Source organism: Triplophysa dalaica, chromosome 6 (assembly GCF_015846415.1).
Source record: "Triplophysa dalaica isolate WHDGS20190420 chromosome 6, ASM1584641v1, whole genome shotgun sequence".
NCBI classification, from domain to species: Eukaryota; Metazoa; Chordata; class Actinopteri; order Cypriniformes; family Nemacheilidae; genus Triplophysa; species Triplophysa dalaica.
Genome location: NC_079547.1, coordinates 13487886 through 13513613, shown reverse-complemented (window position 1 = coordinate 13513613; position 25728 = coordinate 13487886). Strand labels below are relative to the sequence as shown.

Sequence of the window (25728 nt, the reverse complement as noted above, 5' to 3'; positions counted from 1 at the left end):
TATTGGAAGTTGTTTATTTATTTAAAAAATGTTTTTGCAAATCACCAGAATATGTATACCTGTATTTTTGACAAGTTACATCCAGCAAATGTTGCCCAGTTGATGGAAAGGCCCACTCAGGTACAGGATCACTTATCAAGGAACAATATCAAGGTAAAAAGGGTGAAATTTATGAACAGAATTACTATTTTATTTAGCTATATTTTTAGGTCAGGTGGGCCTCTCTCTCTCTCTCTTTCTCAGTGACACACCCAAGCATCTGTCCACACTCATCTGGAATCCAAGCCCAAAGGGCGTCTATCTTTCTATCTTAAAGGTCACGTGTTTTCCCTCTCTTCATCAAACTTTTGTTAAAGTAATTTAGGTGTGTGCATTTGGGCTTATTTTGGGGTTTATATTGTTAAAAGACAAAATGAAATCATCATCACATTTTCTCTAGCCTAACGCTAAGACTTGCACAGGATCAAAGGTCACAGTGTGGACAGGGTGATATTGTGGTGTTCAGTTGCTGGCTCAGGACAAGGGAAATATTCTCATCAGTTGAAATTAATTTAGCTTGAAGCATATGTGTGGTTTAATGTTGACTTGTTTTAAATGATCAATGATAACCAAAATAAGTTTTCTACTTGGTTTCCCAGCTTTTTACCCTTGCTTCAAGAGTTTTACATTAGAGCTAATTGGTTATACTGAATCATCATTAGTGATGAAAAATAAAAATGATTAAAAATGATTTGTTATTTTTACAAGATTTGCATGATGGTAGTATTGAACTGTATGGAGGTGGACATGGCATGGTTTAATTTTGGGTAATAACTCTCGACAGATGTATTAATCAGGGTTGAATGTGAATGAAATCTCATTAATAGTCATACACATCTTATTTGATTTTAGCCAAGACATATGTGGATCTTTTAACCAAAGGAATCATTTAAGATTATTTTAAAAATACCCACTATAATACTATAGTGTTTGTCAGTGTATGTAAGAAAATTACTTTGGGAAGGCACCAACACTCAAACAAGCACACACAAATTCCTTACGCTGGTATTAGAAATAGAAGCGAACTCCAATGCAAGACTAAGGGAGGGTCCATTATTGCATTTTCCCTACCCAGTACATTTTGAACATCTCCTGATGCTTAAAAATGTCCCTAAAACTTGTGTTTAACTTGGTGAACATGTGCAATCATGCTCTCCTGCCATGCCTCAGTTTGATCTCAACACAACATTATTGATGAACTCTATGTATCTCTACTCAAAATTGTAGTATCTTCTTGCCCTGGGAAAATAGTGAACTAAATACACTACCAGGTGTATGAAGACTCTTCCGTGTTGACAGCCTGAGGTTTAAGCAGTCAAAACATGTTTAAGGCATTCTGCATTCTCATTATCACCCATCACTTTCACTCAGGTAAACTGACCCACCATATATTTTCCAGATTGACTCCTAAGCCATTAGGAACCATTAAATGGCTATACTCTATATCAATGAACAAAATGAGTTCATAGAACCATACAGTGCCTAAATTTCCTGACAAGACAATATTTAACTAGAGAAACAAACAAAAAGGTTATGTTTGTACATGTGACAGAACAGTGAACAAACTCATGCTGATACACACAACCCACACATGTCGTACATGCATACGCATAAGTGCTTGCATATTTTTTGATGTGGTTACAGGGCAGATGGTGAAATGTCAAAGAGTTGATAAATCACTGAGCGTTCCTAAGTCAAAAGGATGATGCCGCAGCACTGCTTCCCATATGAGATAAAATAACTCAATTTGTTTGCTTTCATTTTGGCATTCGTTCAATAAGCAAAGCATTTGTCAATTTAAAATCCTATAAATCATTGACTCAAACTTTCAATCACATATTTTGTCACGTTAAAACGATTAAAAATATATATTATGCAACTAAAATATGATATAAACCAATGGCTGAAATGATACCATTATTGCCTGAACATGACAAGCAACATGGTAACCACGTAAAATAACCAAAACTGCTTGGCGAATAGGTTGTCATTTTTATTGGGCAGGTGGTATTAAATTGTTTACTTGCTGTTTTTTTACACTTGCACAGAGTGCTTTCAACGCATTTGCCTTTCTCTCACTGTTTTAGCTTACTGCCCATATAGGTCATTGACCCGGCATTCCAGCCCTTTCTATACCCAGCACTTCCAGCGCTGGAATTATAAAAAACTGTTGTCAGATCCTTGTGGAAGTGAAGAGATGACATTTGCCGCTTACTTGAATTGCCTTATCAATCACCAACAAGGCGGATAGACAAAGACACAAGGCAGACACCACATTCAGGTAGTTTTGTGTTAAAACGTACATACACACACCCTTATTTTTATGGCAGTGTGATTACTTGTTAACCCTAGATTTCCAACGTACCGCCGTCCGTGGTACAAAAAACATTCAAAATAGGATGTTAAAAATGCTAAGATCTCAAGGGAGATAAATGTACTGTGTAATTTACTAAACCATTACCTTTTACTGAAGTAGTTGAACTATTTACGGACACATTTATGTAAACTGAATAGAGCTTTCAAGATGTTATCATTTTTTTTCTTGTTAACAGGAAATCAAACCTGTGCTGTTGCTACTTGCTAGTGTTGAACGTTTAGCTACAGGAAAGCATATATGTATGCACTTGAATGTAGCCCCAATGTAGCCCATTTATGACGAAAGTATTTTTATGGGACACACTATATACACATAGGGTAGCATGAAGTTTATTTATATACATGGCTGGGGGATATTAGTCACACTATAGGTTACAGAGAGATCCAAGCGCACAGATGCACAACATGTGTGGGAGAGAGAGGGTTTTTGAGGTACCAGGTACCAGTGTTTTGTTTCTTTAACACTTAACTGTACTTTAAGGACCTTAGGGTACAATAATCTACCCAAAAATGTACAAAATTGTATATTTTGTACGGGGTAAAGGTTCAAATAAAAATTATTGATGCAGTATAGTGTGGAAGAACGTGATTGGTCTGCATAAAGCCCAGACCTGAACCTAGCTGAACATATATGACTTGCAGACTAAAATCATCATCCAATCCCATCACTGACTTGTCCACAGGGGTACAGTCATTTCAGAAAAGGAGAGCCCCAAACTGATGCAACAAAGATGGAACATTCTTTATTGTGGTATTGGTGTAGAATTAATATTTATTTTTATTGGAATTACTGGAGTATAATGTTTATTAGAAAGGCCTTTCGCGGTCCTTTTGTCTATAGTGTATATTCATAACAAACTCAAATACAGACCTTACAAAAAAGAAGAGACATAGAAAAACTGAATGAAAAAGAGGGTTGCCAACACATTTAGGAAATTTGCATTTAGAGTATTTCACAATATTTATTGTGTTCATGTGAAAGATTAAGATTAACTAGGTTCAGTACAATAATGTCTAGCTAGCTGTCAGTAAAATGGTTCCACTTGACCATTAAATCAACCCCCCAGCAATCATGTTGCATGCACGTATAAATCTAAAGCTTACAACTACTACAGACATTAATAAATAGGCATTCACAATCCCATTTATCACATTCAAACATATCTATTCTAACAGTTAACTGTCATAACATGCATGTCACAATCTGCTTGTGTTTGTGCATTTCACAGATTGCAGAATAGTTTGGCTTGAGGAACGCTCCTTGAATCCAAATGTCTTAGTGTTCGTTAGTGTGGAGTAAAAACTAAATGGATAAATCAGTGCGACTTTATAAAAAAATATGCATATACTGTAGGCCTATATTACATAAATAACGTTTTCAGTTCAAGTGCTTAATTACAGTGGCTAATCAGTTAACAAATTATGCAAAAAAATACTGTTGTAACATAAGCACAGGTTTGCTAACGCCATCTCAAAAAAGTATTTATTGTATTACAGTATAGCATGCTGCATCACAAATGTTATATATATATATATTATGGTAAAGCTATCATAAATGATATGATCAATTATCTAATTATATTTAATTATTCCCTGCATTGCATATACTGTATACCAAACAACGGAATACAGTGTATGAAGTGGTTGAATTGTAAAAAAACAATACAAGGGGCTGGGGTGCTCAAATAGTTTATTATTTGCAGACTTTTTTGTTATAAAATGTATATTATAATAATTATAAATGGAATGGTAAGGGGGGAAGGTTGGTTTTGCAGAAGAGATGTATATGTTATGTGTCATCAACAAGGGGGAAGCCATCCCCTTGCGTCATTTTACATTTACATTTATTCAGTTAGCACACACTTTTATCCAAAGATTTACAGAGAGTTCATGGAGCAATACAACGATATGTCATACAGAAGCAATAATACAATAGGTACTAATACCAAGTTACTAATTTCTACAAAAGCCAGGACATTACCTTGCCGCTGTTGGCATCCACCCTCAAATCGAGTCCTGAATGTATGGATCTAACGGCATTTGGAACCAGTTGCTTCTCTCCCAGATGGAAATTGATTTAATGTATCCAAGTTAACTTTAAATCAACATTAAATTATTTATCTATGCAATATTGTCATGGTTTCAACTCTCCTTGTCAGGTATTTCTTGGTTTAGAGGTGGAATCATACAGAATCCTTTGTTTCATGTGGGGAGAGATGTTTTTGACCTTGTGGCCTTCCATACTCTCCCCAAGTCGCGTCATCGTTCCTACCCTCCTGTTTCCTAGTTTGTGTTAATTAGCTTTCCTTGATTGTTTATCCCCTGCACCTGTTCCCTCTTGGTTCCTCTCCCTTTAAAACATCCTCGTGTTCATTGGCCTGTGCTGGTTCATTGTGTATGCTGCTTGCCTTACCTCGTTGTAAGCTGTAACTTGTCTTCATGCTGTTTGTGATACCTTGTCTTCATGCTGTTTGTGATACCTTGTCTTCATGCTGTTTGTGATACCTTGTCTTCATGCTGTTTGTGATACCTTGTCTTCATGCTGTTTGTGATACCTTGTCTTCATGCTGTTTGTGATGCCTTGTCTTCATGCTGTTTGTGATACCTTGTCTTCATGCTGTTTGTGATACCTTGTCTTCATGCTGTTTGTGATACCTTGTCTTCATGCTGTTTGTGATACCTTGTCTTCATGCTGTTTGTGATACCTTGTCTTCATGCTGTTTGTGATACCTTGTCTTCATGCTGTTTGTGATACCATGTCTTCATGCTGTTTGTGATACCTTGTCTTCATGCTGTTTTGTTTGTGATACCTGATCATTGTCTAGTAAGTGTCAGTTCAGTGTCTTATCAAGTGTTTGTTTTTTGTATCCAGTCTAAGTTATTCAGTGTCCTTAGAATTCTTGTTTATCCTGTCTTGTTTTCCCCTCGTCGGTTTTTGTTTTGCCATTTTGTAGTGTTCTTTGTTTAAATAAATTTGTTAACCTCTCACAACCTAAATTATGGACTGTAAAAAAACGGCTAATTTATATATTACTACAAATCTCATTCCCTTATGTTTCTGGTGTCTTCAATCAGTAACATTATCATTATTAACATTAAACATTCTGATTGTTTTTTGAGCATACAAAACTTAGCACCATTATGTATCATACCACAGGTCCATAAACACTAGTTCCCATGAAAATTATCCAGCATACAGTAGCACCACTTAAATGAGTTCCATATCAGTATTATACAAAATTACCACACTGAATGAAACCCATATAGCAGAGTTGTGAATTTGGTTTTAAAACAGCCAAATGCTACTTTAAAGAAAAAATGATGTGCACATGAGTAAAAAGTGTCTGGAGAGTGCTTCATCAACCCACAACTGAAGAACTCTTGGGGATGTTAATAACAACATCTACCCTGCAGCATCTAAATAAGAATCCCCATCTGTAGAGCACAGTACATTAGTTTCACAATGTTTTGCATAATTCAACACTCATCACTCACAAAATTCTATGCATCATTTGATCCTTGCATCGTAGTTAACCAAAATTGTCTTATTGGCAATGCTTTTATAAGTGCATTTTAGTTTTGCTTAACATTGACATAATCTCAAAATCCATTCCGCAGTTTAATGTTCTTCAAAAGGTCCTCAGGAAGACTTTGGTCCTTCTTTCTCTTTAAAAGTTCCCGTGCCCCGCTTATGGTTTCGTAAAATGTATTGCTGCATACGCAAGACTGGATAAGATGTAATAACAGGGTGTGTGTCAAGTTTGTATCGACTGGGGGTGTTTTCTTGTTCCGGTCGAAAGCTTATTATATCCAGTGAGGTGTTTGGACAGAAGAGGGAAGGAAGATTGCTGCCGTGATCGGGCTGCACATGTGTGTATGATAGTTTTTGAGGGTGAAGTTCTGGAGGGTTGGGAAAAACACAGCAAGAGGAGGGTAAGACCAGTCTGTGGGGGCGTTTTCTCAGTTTAGGGCGATAGGTCAAGGAATGCTGCAATATGGCATTGCGGGAAGAGTGGATAGGCCAAGCCTTCTTCGGAACTTCTGATTTATTCTCTTTGCCAGAAGAGAATTGGCTGGCTGTCAAAGAAGACCTGTAGAGACTGGTGGATTTTGACAGTGGTTCAGGTTGAGACTGGATGAGAGGTTTGTAAACAGCAGCACGGGGACGTCTGATTGGAGTTCCCTCTACTAGAAGATTCACTCCCACATATTGAGGAACCTCTACGGCGGCCTGCAGAAATTAGATATTAAGTACATAGCAGATGTATTATTAACAGGTTACAGTATTGACAATATGAGCATAAGTAATTTTTATTAAAGCAGAAATACTCTCTTTGTTACAGTAAACAACTGCTTGCCAAATGTTTATATAACTGCAATATATACTATACAATGTGTGTACAGTACTTGTTTGTATATAAGTTGGAAGCCACCAGTGTGAGTGTTGCGGTCACAGCGCCGGTCCAGCACAACGCGCAACGTGTCTTCCAGTACGGCGGGACAGAGTCGAGCTGTGACCTTTGTGGAGGGAGCCATAGTAGGGCTGGCATTGATCTCCAACAACCAAGGTCGTAGATCATGTCCTAGCATGAAGTCTGCACCGTAGAGCTCAAAACTGGCCTTTCGAGGTTCCACACTGTCCTGTGCAGTCAACAGTGTTTGGATCACGGCCTTCTGCATGCCTGGTACCACCACCCCTTCCCACAGATAACCACGACCTGAAGCAGCCAACCAGGAGTGGAACTGAGAACAGGACCACATGCACTCTTCAGGCAGAGAAGGGTCACGATCTGGGCTTGGCTGAAAATGCTTCTGGATGGAGTTGTTACAGAGATGGACAGAGCTGAGGGTACAGAAAAATAGAAAAGATCTTAGCATTCCAAGGCAACTGACGCCGAAGAAATTCTTCTAAATGTTTGTTGTTGATTTCTTACCTGTCTAATGTATGAGTGGAGTAGGGTTGGGTAGAAAAACGGAGGTAGCATTCGCGGTAGAACCACACTGTGAGAGGGTTCCAGTCTGTGACCAGGAACCACTGCCTTATATCAAACTTAGTGCCATGCACAAGCAGAGGCCATTCCAAGTACTTCTGCACCACCCACTTACTGTCCTTAATAAGGGCAAGGTCTCCATCTACTAAACTCAATATCTCATCCAGTTTCTTCATGCACATTATACCTACAAGTACCATATGCAAAGAAAATATTTCTGAGTTAGTGAAACAGTTTTGTAGATGATCGATTGGGATTATTAATGAATAGCTTTATCCAGATATTACAGACTTGAGACATAAACAACAGTGCACTTTAGAATATACCTCGGCCCCGTGACTTGGCCCCAGGTTTAATGATCCAGATGTTGCAAAGTCCATCAGTCTCCAACTGAGGGCAAACTCGACGCATGTGTACCAGCATACATTTACAATGCTCCACGTATGCTTCACTCACCTCTATCTTCACTCCTTCACTAAAAGAAAGACATGTAATGCAATTATGAAATTTAGTTCTACTTCTGTTGGTCTCTCGACATTGTGTCGAACCAACAATATGGGGTTTGAACTTGAGAACCTATCATCTCTGATTGTAATTTTAAAAGGCCAATGAATTTGGCTAGTAAGGACAATCCGTCTCGGCTACGCAATCCAGTTTGCAGGCGCCTGCCAAAGTTTCGGGGCATTCTGTTCACCTTTGTGCAAGGTGAGAATCCTCCCGTGCTTCGGCCGTGGTCTCCACTCTTCTGCGAAGGGAGCTATCTAGCCTGTCCCTCTGCCCGAGGTGTCTTCGGTGAAGCAGCCCCTACTTCATCGTCCCTAAGAGAGATGGGTGGCTGTGCCCAACCCTGGACCAGCGCACACAGAACAAGACTCTTCACAGGCTCCCGTTCAGAATGTTGTTGCGGAAAAGTACCCTGACATCTGTCTTACATCAGGATTGGTTTGTGGCTATCGGCCCGAAGAAGGCGTACTTCATGTCTCCATTATCCCGTGGCACAGATCGTTTCCTCCATTTGCCTTTGAGGGTCGAGCATACCAGTACAAGGTCCAACCCTTCGTTTTGGCCCTGTCTCCCCGTGCCTTTACCAAGGTCGCAAAGGCAGCCCTCGCTCCCCTCAGGGAGCAGGGCATGTGTATTCTCAACTAGCTCAACGACTGCCTCATCTTGGCTCACTCGCAAGATCTGTTGTGTACGCACAGGGACCTTGTGCTCCGGCATCTCGGCCTACAGGTCAACTGGGACAAGAGCAAGCTCTCCCCTGCGCAGAGCACCTATTATCTCAGTAAGGAGCTAGACTGTTACCATGACAGTGCCCCTTACCAGCAAGCACACCCAGTCAATGCTGCGCTGTCTGACCCTCATCAGGCAGCAGTCGGTGGTCCCACTGAAAGTTTTTCAGATGCTCCTGGAGCATATGGCATTCTCGAAGAATACGATATGAGAGGGCTTCAGCACTGGCTTCAGAGTCGAGTTCCCTGGAGAGCGTGGCACACCAGTACGAAACGTATTCCCATCACGTCTCGCTGCCGTCGCACCCTAGCCCCTTGGACAGAAGTGTCCTTTCTTCGGGCTGGAGTCCCAATCGGGCAGGTCTCGAGGCGCGTTGTGGTGATGACAGATGCCTCCCTACTCAGCTGGGTTGCTGTGTGCAATGGGCATGCAGTTGGATGGGCCTCCACCTGCAGTGGCATATCAATTGCCTGGAGTTTCTGGATGGTTTGCTTGCTCTGAAGAGGCATTTCTCTCATTCAGGGCAAGCATTAGCAGCTGGTGTAATCCCTGCGGGCCACTCATATCCCAGGCAACCTCAACCGGACTACCGATGCGCTCTCTTGGCAGGTGACGCAGGCGCAGGTGGTCCTGTTTGCCTCCCCGGACTACTCCCATTGCCTGCTTTGGTACTCCCTGACCAAAGCCCCCTTCGGCATGGATGCCTTTGCGCATAGCTGGCCGTGGGACTGGCAGAAGCAGTCCCCCCAGTGAGCCTTCTTGCACAGGACCTGTCAGGGAAGAGTAGCACCAAGTTCTGTTAGTTGCGCCCTGTTGGCCCAACCAGACTCTGTTCTCAGGGCAATCGCTTCTGACAACAACTCCCCCCTGGCCGATTCCTCTGATGAAGGATCTTCTTTCTCAGGGGAAGGGCACGGTCTGGCACCTGAGACAAGACCTCTGGAACCTCCACGTCTGGCTCCCGGACTGGACGAGTAGATCCTGAGTGACCAGCCTTCTGCAGTCGTTAGCATGATCCCTCAGGCAAGAGCCCCAGCCTCTAGGCGACTGTACACAAGTGGAGCTTCTTCTCGTCTTGGTGTTCTTCTCATAGGAAGACCCACAGAATTGTGTGACCTGTGTCGTGCTATCGATCCTTCAGGAAAGGTTAGAGAGCAATCTCTCTCCCTCCACTCTCAGGGTCTATGTCGCTGCCATCGCTGAACATCACACACTTGTGGCAGATAAGTCTGTCGGATAGCCCAAAAGATGCATGAATGATCATGCCATGCCATTCTCCAAGTTCATAGGTCTTTTAAAAGTACAATCAGCGATGAAAGGTTCTCAAGTTCAAAAACCATTCTGTCAGTTCGATACAACGTCTCGTTCCCTCCATCAGGAAACTAAGGTTTCATACCTAACCAAGGTATGAAAGGTTTCATACCTTCTCCTATTCTATGGAGGGTGTTCTTATTCTGGTGTTTGGGATCTAATTTATCTTTTCCACTCAATCTTTATTAGGGCACTAGGACTGAGAGCCAATTTGCTGGAGGGTTCAGATTAACAAAGGAATTCAGTTCTGAGTTAAACCTCCTGATTTCTTAACCATTTAGCATTCCTAGATGGGATCCCTCCCTATTGGCTAATATGTTTGTAGATTCAGGGGTCAGTCAGCTGTCACTGTCTGTGTGATGGGGGTTAACTGTAGTCTACTGATTGATTTATTTGAATGCCTTAGGTTTGGTTTGGCCCAGGGCTTATAATGATTTTCTAGACAATTTATAGCAACACTTTGGGCAGACTCTTTCCTATTCCATGACAATACCCCGGTGTATAAGGCAAGTATCAAAAAGAAGTGATTGATTCAGTCAGTCAGTGAGGAAGAACCTGACTGGTCTGCATAAAACCCAGACCTGAACAGAGCTCAACACCTTTGGTTTGACTTACAGGGTTTAAGCCAAACACTCATCACCCAAACCCATCAATGACTTGTATGAGGGGTACATAGTTGTTCCATTTTTATTCACGTGCCCATTTATGAGGAATATCTATGGACCAATTAAGATATGACAATTCACATATCTGACTATGGAAAACTTTGCAATGAAAACATAGACCCAAAAAAATGCTTAAGTCCCAGTGAAATAAAATATTACAATGCCTATTTTTTAATGAAATATTGCAGCATAAGTTTTGATAACTTTAACAATCAAGATATTTAGTATAAACATAAAAATACTCACTGAATAATCAAATAGTAATTTTGAAGAAACACCTTCCACTGTTCCTCTGAGAGGTAAGGTACAGTTTGCAAAGTGACGTCTATGTCGCAGTGTTCTAAACTGTTCAAATATTCCTGACATACATGCAGTGCATTGTCGATCAACGAAACTCCCACCCTCTGATTAGTGTGCTTCTTACGTGGCTTGCTTACACCTACAAAGGAGGAAAACCAGTTATAATATGTGTGACTTTTGGTAGTGTGTATATGTAAAAATCTGTCATACCAGGAAAAGTAGCATTGTGCATCTCTCCTGTTCTCAACCACTCCAAATCGCCTCCATATCTCTCCACAACATAAAGCAGCAGACTTGTACATGCAGTTCGTCTAAAGTCCTCTGTAAATCAAAATTAAAGCATAAACATTTCTCATTCTTCCAGGATCAATCTAATGGTAGGGTTACCTATAACCTGAAGAGGTACAGCGGTCATAAATAAAAATGGTCCCTTAAAGCAAACACTTAACCTTAGATTGCTCCAATGCTATTGGTGTAGTATAAATCACTTTAGAAAAAAGAAGCATCTGTTAAATCACAAGAAACCAGATGACCAAGCAAGAAGATTAATAAAGGCAGGGACAGATCTTCTAGACTAAAAGTACTGACCAATAAAAGCTTGTTTCTCATCCTCCGCTCCCAGTCTATAGCAGCGTGGGAAAAAAGTATCAGGGTCAGCTGTGTCAAACCACTGCAGATTTCTTAAACTCATACACAAGCCAACCTGATGAAAAGAAACATTACACAATTAACAAACAGCAGAACTATATTTTACTTTGGTAAAGTGTTATTTGTTGAGTTATGATGAACCTTGGTGGTAAAAGATCCCGCCTTTGCATAATGATTGGTCATCTGATCTTTACGTAAAGACCGACAATCGATTGAATCCCTCTTTGTTGTCCAGTACAAATATGCGGGCTCATTGCGAACCAGCCGTGACTGTAGATTTAAAATAAGAAATTGATGTTAATAAACTGTGCTTAAAAAAAGATTCCAATAAGGCAGTTGCTATAGCAACCATCATCAAAATATAATTTCACACCTTACCATTAGGTCATACATGTCATCTCCATCATCATTCTTCTCTCCTTCATCTCCTTAGTAAGCACATAAACAGATAAGGTTGTTTGACAGCAGTCAGTGACTGAAATAGTGATCTACAGCACAGAAGTGTTGGAAAACGTGTCGGTGTCAGGTTGTCATCATATCAAGTTTAACATTACAGAGGGTCATTAACTAAACAGTTACATTGCTTGCTCCCACTATAAAACGTTCGGCACACTATACTTCACAGGTACAGTAACAGGCAAGTCTTATCTGTCTAGTCACATTAAGTGGTGATGTAAATGGTCTCAGTCCTGTCCTTCCAGATACTCTCACCATCACCATCACTGCTGTCAGCCTCATATGCCTCAGTCTCCAGTTCCCCATGCCGACGAAGCTGTGGAAAAGCGGGCCGGGGTAGTCGACGTTCTACCCATCCTCTCGCACGTAAGGCAGTGCGGATAACAGGGTATGGGCCTTGAATTGAGAACACTTTCTTTTCCTGCAGGAGTATCAGCAATCAATAGAATGTTCATTGTTATCATGTCAACGGCAGAATAATGACTCAAGTTTCCATGGAGTTCTTTTAAACAGTGCTGTTATCTTCATTACTATTCATTTGTTTTAGAAAACTGACCTTTATTGCCTTGTCCACTAAAGTCTTCGCTGTCCTCAGTCTATCACCATTAATCAGAGGCAGATTTATATAACTACAGCGAACTCTTCCCTCCAAGGAGGACACTGAAAAACACATATCACGTTAGTTATTGTTTCTATTGGTAAACAACAGAGGACATTAGCAACATTTAAATAGGTAGACATAGGGGTACCCGATATGTGTTGCTGCATGCTCCAATATTTTTAGACTCACATCATTTCTCACCTAAAGGTCAAAAGAATGAATAAAATTACCTTTCCTGCCATTTTCATACACTCTGTCACCCTTCAACCCCCCCCCCCCCCCCCACACACACATACACTAACAATGGGATAGGTAAAAGCTGTTTCCGGATAAAATGAAACGCGCACACAATGCATAGTAAAACACTATAATTTGCCATCGCCTGGAGACAGCTCACAAACAGTCTCTGTACATTCCTTCCTAACTGAGAACAGTCATAGTCTACAGGGGCTAAAACAATTACCAAGACTATATTAAACTCTTATTTTAATGGTTTACATATTCAAATGACATTATAAGAGTTATAGCCTAATTAAACAATAACATGTATAAACTACACAGATCCGCTTGTGACACAAATGAACAGAAGAAATTCTGTGATAAAAATCACCTGGATTACCACGGTCGTCTCTTGTTATGGCACCTGCACAACAAACCTTCTGTTGAAAATGATGAGGACGCCGTTACACAGCCCGCAGAGCTCCTGATGAACGCTCAATCAGCACCTGCGCACTTCACACACACTTGCTCCAGCTTGGTGTTTACATCACCCCTAACAACAGTCTCCTAGAAACGGATGACGCCTGTCGGTAAACCAGACAGACCTCGCAACGCTACAGCTGGAGACGGAAGACGTTTTTTTGAATTGCTAAACATAAGTAGTTTTTGTATTCCCGGACGTAGGCAATTTAATTAGCAACTTTTATTACGATCTCAGCTGCATTAGGAAAAAAACCTGTATGGTTAATAATTAGTACGGACATGAGTGCTAAATATAGTGCAATGGGGGTTGAGCTCATTATTCTGACAGTGATTTCCCATGCAGCACAATAATAGGCCTAACCGAGTGTTAACCGAGGATACTTTATACCCATTAAAATATAATCACAAGCAGTGGCTTTAAGTTGTTTGTTAAAGTAGAATAAAAATGTAATCTCTGCATGATGCATTAGCTTTGCTAAAACGCAGAGCACACCACTTGTAATTCAGTATGTTAAAGCATATTCCGTTAACATGTGCAGATCTTTTGATTGAAATCCAATCAAATATTTGTCAAATACATATAAAAAGACATTAAAAGGTCACACTGTACAAGACTATGTACATTGTCTTTACACAATTTTGCCGTATCCCACTAGATGGCAATGTATGCCCTTCAAAAGGTTGAAGAGAAAATGAATAAGACCAGTGTGAAAGATGTATTCAGAATTGGTAATGAACTTTTCGGAAGTCAATCACTTTAAATAAAAATAAAAACTTCTTGAATGTATGCTTTGCATTTTTATACATTGCTCTATAATCAACAATCAGCACATTTGCTCTAAAAAAGATCATCAATCAAAACTATGGTTTACTAGTCCATTACTCCATGTGTCTGAAATCTATGCAGACTTCACAGAATTTATAGCATATTCACGTTACATTAACTGTAGAATCTCTTTAAAATATTTCTGGAGTTTTCCTATAGACGCCGAACCGCATCAATCGAGTTACAGCTTCAGCAACAGTCCCATTTCGAGCTCCCTGATTGGCTGGTCGACATATGATGCTGCGCCTTCTGCAAGTCCTGGAGAGCGCGCGTACCTAACAACAGCGTTAAAGTACAGACAGGTTGATTTTGTGTATTATGTCCTAGCGTTAGTTCGACACGGCAATACGTGTACTTAATGTCTCCCGCGTTACCTTTAGGCATCAAGTAATTTAAAGTTATACACTAGGAACTAATAATCTAATCAGCGTCACTGTCGGTTCTCTGGAGGCTGCCTTGCTCCATCGCCGCACCTCTGCTTTAAGACTGAATCTCAGAGGCTAAGTTTACCATGCCTGCCGAAAACAGCGACCAGGAGAGCATGCTGAGCTATCAGGTAGCTAAAATGATGCGTATTTATCTGCTTCCTGAGCCTTTATTTTCCCTTCTAGTCACTCAAAAGACATTTGATCTGGGCAACAATCCGTGCTGTTGTATAACTTATATTGCGTGACAGATTTATACATTTATATGAAATTGCCTTTAAAATAATTAACTGAAATTGTATAGAAAAACGCATAAACGGGTGTCCCATTAAATGCAAGCGAACAGGATCAATAGTACTGATTGTTCCCTCTCGCCCCTTTGGCCACAAAATATCTTTTGACGCTGCACTTTCGGTCTGCATTCACGTCCTATTCTGTTTTTGCATGACAGGTAGATATTACTGATATATCTATTACCTGGATTTGTGCTCTGCACGTTGATGTTCATTATTACAGTGTGTTGTGTGCAGCAGTGTTAAAGGCACGTGCAGCAGCAGTATAGTGCCCGGATCACATTGCCGGAGACTGCAGTTCACATCATTCGTATATGATCCGCATCCTTGTTTGTGTTGTTTGTGTTGTTGCCGGTATAGTGGCATTTTTAGGGAATGCAGAAGGGCGTCCTTGCAAATGGGATCGAACAGTAGCTTTGTAATTGACTGTTTGATAGAACGAGACAAAAATAGCACGTTATATATCACTTACTAGCCATTACACTAATGCCGCAGGAGGATGCACACAATGCATGTATTAATTGGGAAACTTAAGCTTGAACCAGTTGACGCTGTCTGATAATATTTCAAAATATGGCTTCTTTGGGAGCGTGCATGTTGTCTACAGTATGTACCCCGTTACCCTGAAATGACCTTGACGCCATCCTCTCTCTCTCACTGTCCGTGTAGCAGACATACTGCTGCGCAGCTATTCTGTTCAGCGTTAAACTAAACGCTGGTGCATAAATGAGATGGTTAAAGGCTTATCAGTTGTCATGAAGTGACATTGTCATGTCTCTTTTGATACTGTTAAACTCATAAGAAGTTTAATAAATTGATTTTTGTCCAAATGTACTTCTAAATACAGGAGACATGCGCAGCATGAGATCAGTGAACAGAGCATGTGTATATTTGTCAGAGAAACCGATCTATATTTATTCCATTTATTGAGATGCAAAGGCGTTAATTCAGACACACAGTGCTAGCGATTATGAGTGAATCATTACATTACTGTCCTGACAAATCGTTGCTTCCTTGGAGTTCAATTATTCAATTCCACAGTGAAGAGATTTCCCAGAGAACTGCTTTTCTAGGTCTTTTAGATTCATTTTCCATGTGAACATCCTCACCCAACACAAGTCTCAAGGAGCAAGAATTACATAAAGTACTCTGCCCACAGCCAAAATAGTCTGACAATATAGTGTAGTCTCTGATAACAGAGGTTTGGTATAATATGGTGACAAATTGTAATTAATATATTATTATTATATATTATAGTACTAATCACAGAATATCAAGCAAATTTTTATTTAAAATGTTTGATTCACAAAAATATTGCTATACTGCTATTATCTGTAAAGGGTAGCTGTAAATTAATTAAAACGCACGAAAGAAAGGCAACTTCTGTAAAATTTTATCCCATTCTTACTTACATTTTACCATAATATAATTATCGCAATTTCATCAATCTTTGTGAACTGGGTATATCTTACCACAATGAAATATTTCGCTAGAACAATGTCAAACATTTGTAATGCACAATTCATAAACGATCAATGGATGTGAAATGCAGGGATGACAACAACACTGCCTGGTTAGAACCCACTGAATTATGGGTAATGCAAATGCATTTTCATAACCAACATACTGACCTATAACCTGCCTTGCTGTTGTTTTCTCAATTACACACCTCACACAGGCTATGGTGCCTTGAAAAAGCCTAGAAACAAGATTTGTTTTCCATAGGAGGGGGTTGGCCTTGAATAAAGAGTGAGTCATTTCATTGTCAAAACAGGTACTGCAATTCTCTTTCTCGCAGTGGTACTTTAAGTCTGAACACTGTTAATAAAGAAGGAGAGCTACAGTAAGCAGCAATGGCCTTTTGAATATCTTTTCCATTTGTGGTTTATTGAAAAATTAACAGCAACCATTACCATAACAAAAACTATTTCAGCCCTCACTTTCAAACCAAAACAAAAGCATTCGCATCAGAGCTGAAAGGGTTTTATTACAGGCTGCTCTGGCCTGTGTGTGTTTCTCGTGTCACTGTATCTGTTCCTGCAGATTGTGTGATCTGGAAGTGGCAGAGGGAGTGATCTGTGTCAAGTTTACTAATATAACTGTCAAAGTAATGTGCTTGAGTGAGAAAGACAGAATGTAAGAAAATGGCTCTTTTGACCATTAAGAGCAGTAAAAGTCACATACAAACACATTCTATCCGCTCTATAGAAACTATTTAATTAGCTATTATTATTGCGTTAAAGTGCACAGCAAACAGGTAATGTGTGTCTGATGTGTATATACCTCTTTGAACAGGGACTGCAGAAGTGTTGCCTGGTGATGAGGAGAGGTGATAAGAGGCTAATGTTTTGTCAGTGAAAAATGTCTCTATGTGAGTGACACACACACAAACAGAGTAGCTAGGTGACACAAGTACGGTCTAGTCTCAGCTCAAGTGTCAAAGAGAGCAGATAATGAAAAAATCACAAATCTTTTTATCTCTGCATTTTCTCCTGTTCCTGTTACATGTTTGTCATTGATCTGTATGACTAGAACAAAAGACCAGTTTGAATGATACTAATTATAACACAAATACATACTGAGATAGACAGACAATCATACACATTTAGTCAGACACAGGGTACATATATAAATGGCATTGTGAGCTACTCTAGTCGCACAGTGGTGTCTGGATGTCAAGCCATGTCATCACATTGTCTGTCCTGCATTAAATACTGTGTCTTTGTTGGATGACTGACAGTGTCATACTGTTGATCCAGTTAGTGTAAGTCCCTGGGACAATGATAACTTATTCACAATGTGTAAGAGAGTGTAATCATCTAGACATTAATAAGTTTGGGTTGTTTTCAACCCATTTTTGTGTCAAACCCAACTGTTGGGTTTAAATTAACATATACTGGGTTGTTTCAGACCAAAATTCTTGGGGTTTTCAAACAATAATTTAAGATTATCTAACCCGTTGTGTAGCTTTGAAACAACCATGGGTTTGAAAACAACAAGCCTCTTTTAAGTGTAATACCCGAATTTGTGAAATTCTTACTATTACAGAGGCAAACAAACTAGTCTTTACTTGAAGCAATTATCTGTAGGTCTATTGTACAATAATTGCAGTTCTGGTGTTCTTTGATAAGATGTTCAGAGAATAATTATATATTAGTTGCAAAGTTGGTGACATGGTGACTGCGTTTTGGAAAAGTACTGGGAACAAACTATGTAATGCAATACTGTGTGACCTCAATCCTGTCCCACATCATGACTGACAATCAATACTTAACCAATCGAACATACACATCACCCTCAAGCAAAAGCTGAAACATTTGTATTTTTCAGGATTCAAACTGTGATTAGATTATTTTTCATTTATGACTGAAAGTAATCTATTATTATTGTACTATGTCAACTCTGTGAGAATATCTGTACCTCCAGGTTTGTTTTATTTATGATGTGTAGCAGGGTTTATGAATTATGGGTTTGTTATCCTGCTCAAGAGAGAGGTGTAAAAACACACTTATGAATCATCTCTGTGATGGATAGATAGCAACATCCCAGTGGGATAAACGCTTTAAGACTTTTATATATATTTACATTCATGGATTTGGCACACGCTTTTATCCACAGCAACTTACATTGCTTTATCCTGTACATTTTACTTAGGTGTTTGCAATCCCCTGGGATCGAACCCACAACATTGCATTGTTGACGCAATGCCCTTACCACTGAGCTACAGGAAATTGTATATAAAAAAAAACATTTTTTTAAGTGTTCATTCCAATTAATATCAATCAAACTGCAGTTGATTTGAGTTGAGGCTAAGAAGATCATTTAATAAATAGTAACATTTGCCTGCTAGAAGTGCAATCATACGATCCCTCCCTCTCGCGAATCACCATCCAAAACCACGCCTCCAAAACATGACCTTATAACTTTCACAGAAGATATAAAAATATCGATGTTTCGCTTTACTTATTGATTGCCATCAGTATGTTTAGAGACTTCCAACCTGCATGACAAAAACATTTCTATACAGGATTGACTACATAGCCTTTAAGCCGCTCATAATTTTATTGGCCTAATAAAATGTTATTTATATAGCGCATTTCACAATGTGCAATGTTCCAAAGCAGCTTTACAGGAGAAAATAAGAAAAACAGAAAAACACAGAAAAGGTGAAACATTGTGCATGGTTTTTAAAGAAAAGCAAGATCCTTCTAGCTGCACTTTGTGACTTTGATTAAAAGTTACTGAGTAAATGTTTATGAAATAAAGAGAGGGCTTAATTTCATTTGTTGAAACTGTTCAGGTCTAATTTTGTCTTATTTTGTAATGAATATCAGACAACAAAGGAATTTTACAAGCAGGGAAAATAGTAATGGCATGATGAAACTGTGTGCAGCTATAAATTCAAATTGCTGTCATGTGATGTAAGTTTAGCATTAAATACTAACTATTATATCAAATTTAGCATTCATTTGACAAGTTTGTCTTTGCTCTTGGTTGGGGATGGAATTGCCTGAGCTGAAGCTGGGATGTTCGGATTGTCACTTTGGTCTTGGTTGGGTATTGCCTAAACTGGAGCTGGGATGGTCAGATGGTTACTTTGGTCTTGGGTGGTGATGGAATTGCCTGAGCTGGAGCTGGGATTGTCAGTCAGTCCGCAGGCTCTCGCAGGAGGATGACACTAGATGTTCATCTGGAGCTGGCTTAATCTCTTGTTGTGGATGGGCATATGACATTCATCTGGGCCTGGCATAATCTCTCCCTACCTCGGGATAGTGTAGTATTATATTATGTAAATTTGAGACCTTTGAATATGTTTTCATCTAATTAATTTAATGAGAGGAATTGTGTAACATTTTTAATATGGTGATGTTTTAATGTACCTAACCTCTCCTAATTAGATTATTCATCATACAAATCTTTTTCCTCATCTTTTGATAAAAGTTTACATAAATGTGACCATAGCCTTGAGCCTTTCATGTCAAAGTGAGAGATGGTGGAACAAACCTTATGTTTAACTAATTTTGACTGTTTTGTTGAAGGATGTTTTAATAAAATTACAACAGGACTTCATGAGAAGAACAGCATAAACTCTTAAATATAAAGGGACTTAAAAGGTTCTTCACAGCGATGCCATAGATATCAATCTTGTGTTCCACAAAGAACCATCCAGTCAAATGTTCTTTGAAAGAAGAACCCCTTTTCCCCACAAATAACCTTTTGTGAAACAAAATGGTTCTGCAGATTTTAAAGGACTTTTTTGGAAACAAAAAAAATATTTGTTTAAGGGTGTACATGAAATCATGATGTGAGCCCTTTGAACTTGATAAAATATCATCTGCTGCTAAGGACACTATATCAGTCTTTTCATGCCCAGCCATCTGTAATAACTGATAGACCTCATTCTTTTTCACACAAATCATCTGACAACTCTAGCAGGATGTGACCCTCATTTGAAATGCATTCGAATTAAAATTTGATTACGGTAGGTCCATTTTGTCCTACATTATAGGAATCAAATGCACCTACAATGATTATGAAATAATCTACAGTGTAAAGGAAATTACTTAATGAACGATTATAATGTTGTGCAATGGTTTACTACAAGATGGGATTTAGGGGATGGAAAGTTTGCTTTAAGAGATACATAATTGCAGTCAATGGAAAGTCCCCACAATGAAAGAAAAACAGACTTGTGCGTTATACATAGTTTACCCAAAAGTTGTCTGATTTCAAATAAAACTTCCCTCTTGGGACATTAGGGATGCCCATAATTGGGAAAGTTTTTCTTTCCTTTTCTAAAAGCAGGATAAAAATAAAAAGTTATTGTAGGGGTGAGACTAGTGTCATCACACATGTCTGTATATCTGTCTCTATATATTTGTCTATCTGCATAGCTAAATACTCATTTGTCTTTCAGAGGCCTGATGAGGAGGTAGTGGTGGACCATGGTGGCACAAGCTCAGTCCTTAATATCCATTATGAGAAAGAAGAGCTAGAGGGTTGGCAAAATAAACACAAATACATATATTTAAAAAGACGTACATTCATGTGATACAGTAGGTAGCTGAATTTAGCCTTAATAACATTTAAACTTCTCCTCTTTTTCAGGTCATAGGACTCTGTTTGTGGGTGTGCGAATGCCTATGGGCAGAGAGTCTCACCGTCACCATCGTCCACACAGCTCCAGACACCGCAGGAGATCAGAGAGGATAAGGTCTGGAAGTGTAGCTCAGGAAGAGGAGAACACAGAAAGTTCTATAGCTTCACACGGTGAGAACAATATTCTGAGGCCAGGAAAGCGAACACTGTCGGTTCTTTAACAGAAAAGAATTTTTCATTCACTGTATATCAGAATCATTGAGGTAAAAAGATAAGAAATTGAAAGTAAAATGAATGACAGTGGTTGGTAACTAATAGTAGTTTACTGACATAGTAACTGAGATTAAGAATTGTAAGAATTATATAATGGCCAAACAACATCTGAGCATACAACAGTGAGCAAATTAAACTGAAAGAAAACATGACCCATAAGTATGGGTCCCTATTGTGAGTTTCCATCTATTTTGGCCTCTTGGCTGCTTTTTCTTAATTGTTCAGAGTCTAGTCATGCAATAAATGTAGATAGAAAACCTATGATAGAAACAAAAGATATCTAAAAGGCCAGTAATACTTTTTATTAATTTAATAAAATTGTGTGGACCATTTGGACCCACATTCTCTCAGTATTGCTCCCTTTACCCCACTAAAATCTAAAATGATAAAGTGTAATGATAACAAAAACTCTAAATCTCCCACGTTAGACTTCAGTTTATTACAGTATGCGTCCTTGGTGCTCCATCATAGTGAAAATGAGGTTTACAAATACTTCTTGTCTATTTTTCCATCTTTCCATTTCTCTTGCTCAGACACCCCATCCCAGAGGGTTCAGTTTATTCTAGGCACTGAGGAGGATGAGGAGCACGTGGCACATGAGCTCTTCACAGAACTCGATGAAATCTGTGTTAAAGACGGCAAGGATACGGAGTGGAAGGAAACTGCTAGGTTTGCATATATATCTGAGAGTCACTGTAAAATTAAACTTGCACCATGGATATTTAATAAAAAATGTCGATATAATGTAACTCAATTAAATGAACATGAAACCATTTTGAGAAAATCTCTCTTGTTTTTTCCATTTGTCAGGTGGTTAAAGTTTGAGGAGGATGTTGAAGATGGAGGAGAGAGATGGAGTAAGCCTTATGTAGCTACACTCTCTCTTCATAGTCTGTTTGAGTTACGGAGCTGTATCATTAACGGAACCGTCCTGTTAGACATGAGGGCCAACTGCATTGAGGAAATTGCAGGTCAGTCTGGGGTCAGAGGGTATGGCTGTACTGTTTAAAAAGCATATTTTTGAAACCATAATAAACTTTTGTAAAGAAACATCTGTCTGTTATTAGTTTGGAAACATTACAGGATTATATCATAATTTATTATGCCACAGAGGGAGTTGTTATTTAAAGTTGCAGTTTGTCATTTATTTGGCACTAACAGAAGCCAAAGTTATCATTGTTTCCCAAGCACTTTTCTCATCTGCTTTCTGCTTGTGCCCCAACAAACTCAGACCACAGTTCAATTTGGTTATAAAGAGTTGTCTTTTCATATTAAACCGAGACACATTATTTCATTTCTGCGCAACTAGCATCACCATACAGCATTGCTTAAACTGACTGCTTCAAAAAGGTTTCCTTAAGATCCATTCGCAGTTAGTTGGACAAACATATTCCTGCCCTCCGTGCCTTCCGTCGGGGCGGTGTAACAAATGCAAAGAAAATGCAAAGTATGAAAATGCAAAGAAAATGCAACGAGCAGCACAGGATGAACAGGATCGACAAGTTTACATGTACTGGACTTAAATTCATTCAGTATACGCTAGTGTTTTCAGTAATAAACTACAGTGTATTAGTTTGCCTAGCTGAAACCTTACAGATATAGTCACACACTTCTACTCATGTTGCTGACACACATTCATAACATATACTCATGGATCCGTTAGGGAGTATGCTGTCAGCTGCACATTCCACATTAAAGAAAGAGAGACAAGGTAAAAAAGATGTGAACACAACATTTAGATTAAAAGCACTTAAAGCTATTATGTGAAATTCTTTTATGTCAAAGATGGAGGATGTAAGAGAAGCAGTAGAAGTATTTGGGAAACAAATGTATGCGATTCTACCTTATGTGCATCTCCCCCAATAGCTACAGTTGTTATAGCCATCCAATAAAGTTTTTATACCTACAGAATAGGTGCACACACATCCCAAGAAATTGCTTAAATATTCTTGTACTGTCAGAGCCAATAGCCTTGTGGGCAGTCCCCCTACATACTGTATGTGCCGCAGTAGCACTTCAGGCTACCCGAGTCTCCCTTCTCTCTACCACTTTGCTTCCTGTACTCTCTTTCATACTGTACTGTATTAAAGACAAAAAGACCCAAATAAAATAAATAAATAAAAATTTTAAATATGTATATATGCTGTTTGTATAATGTACTGATAACTTCTGTCATCAGCTAGAATGCTTGCATGAGATTAATGCCAGAGTGACGGACAAGGTGACCAAAAGGAGATTGATTATTCTGTAGGGGAAATCAAGGAATGAAGGGATGAGTGATGCTGATTAACAGCGCTGCCTCAACTCCAATTGTAATTGTGAGAGATTTAATAGTATATGAGGGTCTGAGGAAGTGGAATTGAAATGTTTGGCAATCCAAACACATTCTGCCTTTCCTTTTACATGTACTTTGAAACATGAAGTTGGTGAGCTAAAGTTGACAGGTTTAAAATGCATTTAGGTCTGCATGTCTTATTAAAGCTGTCCAGTTTCCTGACTAATTCATTTCATAGGATGCAGGAAACAACCGTGCTGAAGCTTTTACAATATTGTGCTGTGATCAATTTAAAGATGACATTTAATACATATTTTCAGTACATATATTCTATATTTTATGTAGTAAGTATACTTTTGTTACTGTAATTAGTATTGTAAAGTTAACAAATTTGAAGATTTTAAAAAAACTAATGAAGATTCAACGCTTCACATGTTATGTCGGTTTTGCACATTTTTGTTAAGCCATGCCAGCTCACAAAAAACAAAAGAGGGTCATACCAAATACTCTTCAAATTATGAAATGTATATTGCAAATATTTCACTTCTGTAATTAAACATAATGGATTAATTACAAAAATTACAAAATAAAATAATTTTCTCAAACTTTTGGGTCTCTCCGGATATGTAAAACATGGAGTAAACATGCATGCTATATTATCAAATACAACTTAAGTTAGGTAAGAATTCAGGCAGAATTTTAGGAAATATAAGTCATCTTCTTTTCATTTTCCTGAAATGATTAACTTCCCAGAATGCACTCTGCCTAGAATTAGCACAATAGCTTTGCATGCTTATGTGAATCCAATTTGTTGTTTGTAGACCTGATCCTTGACCATCAGGAGGCAGCTCATGAACTAGATGACAGTGTGAGAATGAAGGTTCGAGAAGCACTTCTCAAGAGACATCACCACCAGAGTGACAAGAAGAGGAATAACCTGCTGCCCATGGTCAAATCCCTCACTGACTCAGGCAGAAGACAGAGTGAACCTCATTCTATGGACAAGAGCGGTGAGACATATAATAGACATTATAGACACAAAATAACTGAATCATTTACATTTATATCCTTTATTAAAGTGAAATTGTTTTTGCTGATGTAATCTGTGGACAGCATGACACTGATGCTGTGGACCGTTGTATTTATCTTATTGAATTCACCTAGGTCCTGCCACGTCTCCTCAGCCTCCGCCTACAAACGCTGATGTAAAGAATGGAGCTGCACAGGATACTGGGCAGATGGATCTCAGTAAGGTACTACAACCACAACAAGAAGACAACATTAAAGTTGTTGTGCCTAAAATAGAAAAAACTGTGAGGGAACTAGTTCTTCTTAATGCCAAGAAATAACAGTTGGCAGTTGATGCCAAATATATCCAAATGGCCTGATATTGAATAAGTAATAAGGCTGGTTGACATCACCAATGTTGTCAAATTTTCTTTCTTTCTTGTTTAACACCATTCCAGCATCAATGGCTTTATTATATAGAGTTAATCCATGCTCAAATTGGGGGAATTTACCGTCTCCAATTCACCTAGTTTTGGATGCGTTTGGGATTTATAGGAAACCCACAAAGACAAACTACACAGGTCTCCCGGTCTTTTTGCTGTAAGGAAAAGTGTGACCCACTGAACCAGTGCTACCGTACTATAAAAGGGCCCTTATAATATATTTATAGCATAACATTGTGCTCTTCAAGAGGAATTTTGCTTTAATAGACTTTATTATTATATACATTACACCTAACGTTATATATCTGGTGCAGGGTGCACCCTCAGACATGCACTCTTAAAGGGACTTTAAAAACTTCAGCAGAGAATTGTCAGAAATGCAAACAAAATCAGTAAGTAAAAGCTTAGACTTTTCTATATCCTCTGGGCTATTGGAGAAAAAATATGGAAACATTTTGTCCTGGGAATTTAATGGGAAAACAAGAAAAAACAGAAATAAGAGAGGGAACATAGAGACTCCACAGCATCAGCCTTTAAACCAAACAGATTCAAACTGTTTGTTCATGTTTGAGTCGCCACTTTTCACTGGATGCACTAGATACAACTTATTGATTTACCAAGAACATCTGGGACAAAAACATGCAGACATACACACATTTAAACAAACACTGTCACCTGGTGAGCCTTAGAGGAACTGCAGATTGTTTTGTGAAATATTATTCTAGTGATCAAGGGACAGGAAATGAACAGTAATGAGCCAGATG

General features: G+C 38.9%; 2 protein-coding genes across 9 annotated transcripts in view; one reads left to right on the top strand and one right to left on the bottom strand.

Annotated features, from left to right (window-relative positions):
• Positions 1-4271: 4271 nt before the first annotated feature.
• On the bottom strand, positions 4272-13377 carry ttll3 (tubulin tyrosine ligase-like family, member 3). Of its 5 annotated transcripts, none has more exons than XM_056749693.1 (13): positions 13231-13377; positions 12769-12821; positions 12576-12679; positions 12275-12440; positions 11942-11991; positions 11670-11833; positions 11504-11538; positions 11126-11236; positions 10862-11054; positions 7733-7881; positions 7350-7593; positions 6823-7258; positions 4272-6646 (listed from the first exon to the last, which is right to left on the bottom strand). In XM_056749693.1, exons 2-13 carry the CDS (start codon positions 12785-12787, stop codon positions 6056-6058), a joined length of 2262 nt encoding a protein of 753 aa, XP_056605671.1. In that variant the 5' UTR covers positions 12788-12821; positions 13231-13377; the 3' UTR covers positions 4272-6055. The 5 variants fall into 5 exon arrangements, with proteins under 5 accessions (XP_056605671.1, XP_056605668.1, XP_056605670.1 ...); XM_056749690.1 differs by having other exon boundaries at positions 11504-11618; positions 11705-11833; XM_056749692.1 differs by having other exon boundaries at positions 11504-11618; positions 11705-11833; positions 13240-13377.
• A 1044-nt stretch (positions 13378-14421) lies between these two features.
• slc4a8 (solute carrier family 4 member 8) overlaps positions 14422-25728 on the top strand; it is a 26905-nt gene continuing 15598 nt past the window's right edge. For all 4 annotated transcript variants that reach the window (XM_056751454.1, XM_056751456.1, XM_056751453.1 and 1 more), the window contains exons 1-7: positions 14422-14704; positions 20784-20865; positions 20975-21136; positions 21772-21907; positions 22049-22209; positions 24335-24523; positions 24678-24766. In XM_056751454.1, the coding sequence (XP_056607432.1) occupies positions 14660-14704; positions 20784-20865; positions 20975-21136; positions 21772-21907; positions 22049-22209; positions 24335-24523; positions 24678-24766 (864 nt within the window). In that variant the 5' untranslated portion in view covers positions 14422-14659. The remainder of the gene's footprint in view (positions 14705-20783; positions 20866-20974; positions 21137-21771; positions 21908-22048; positions 22210-24334; positions 24524-24677; positions 24767-25728) is intronic.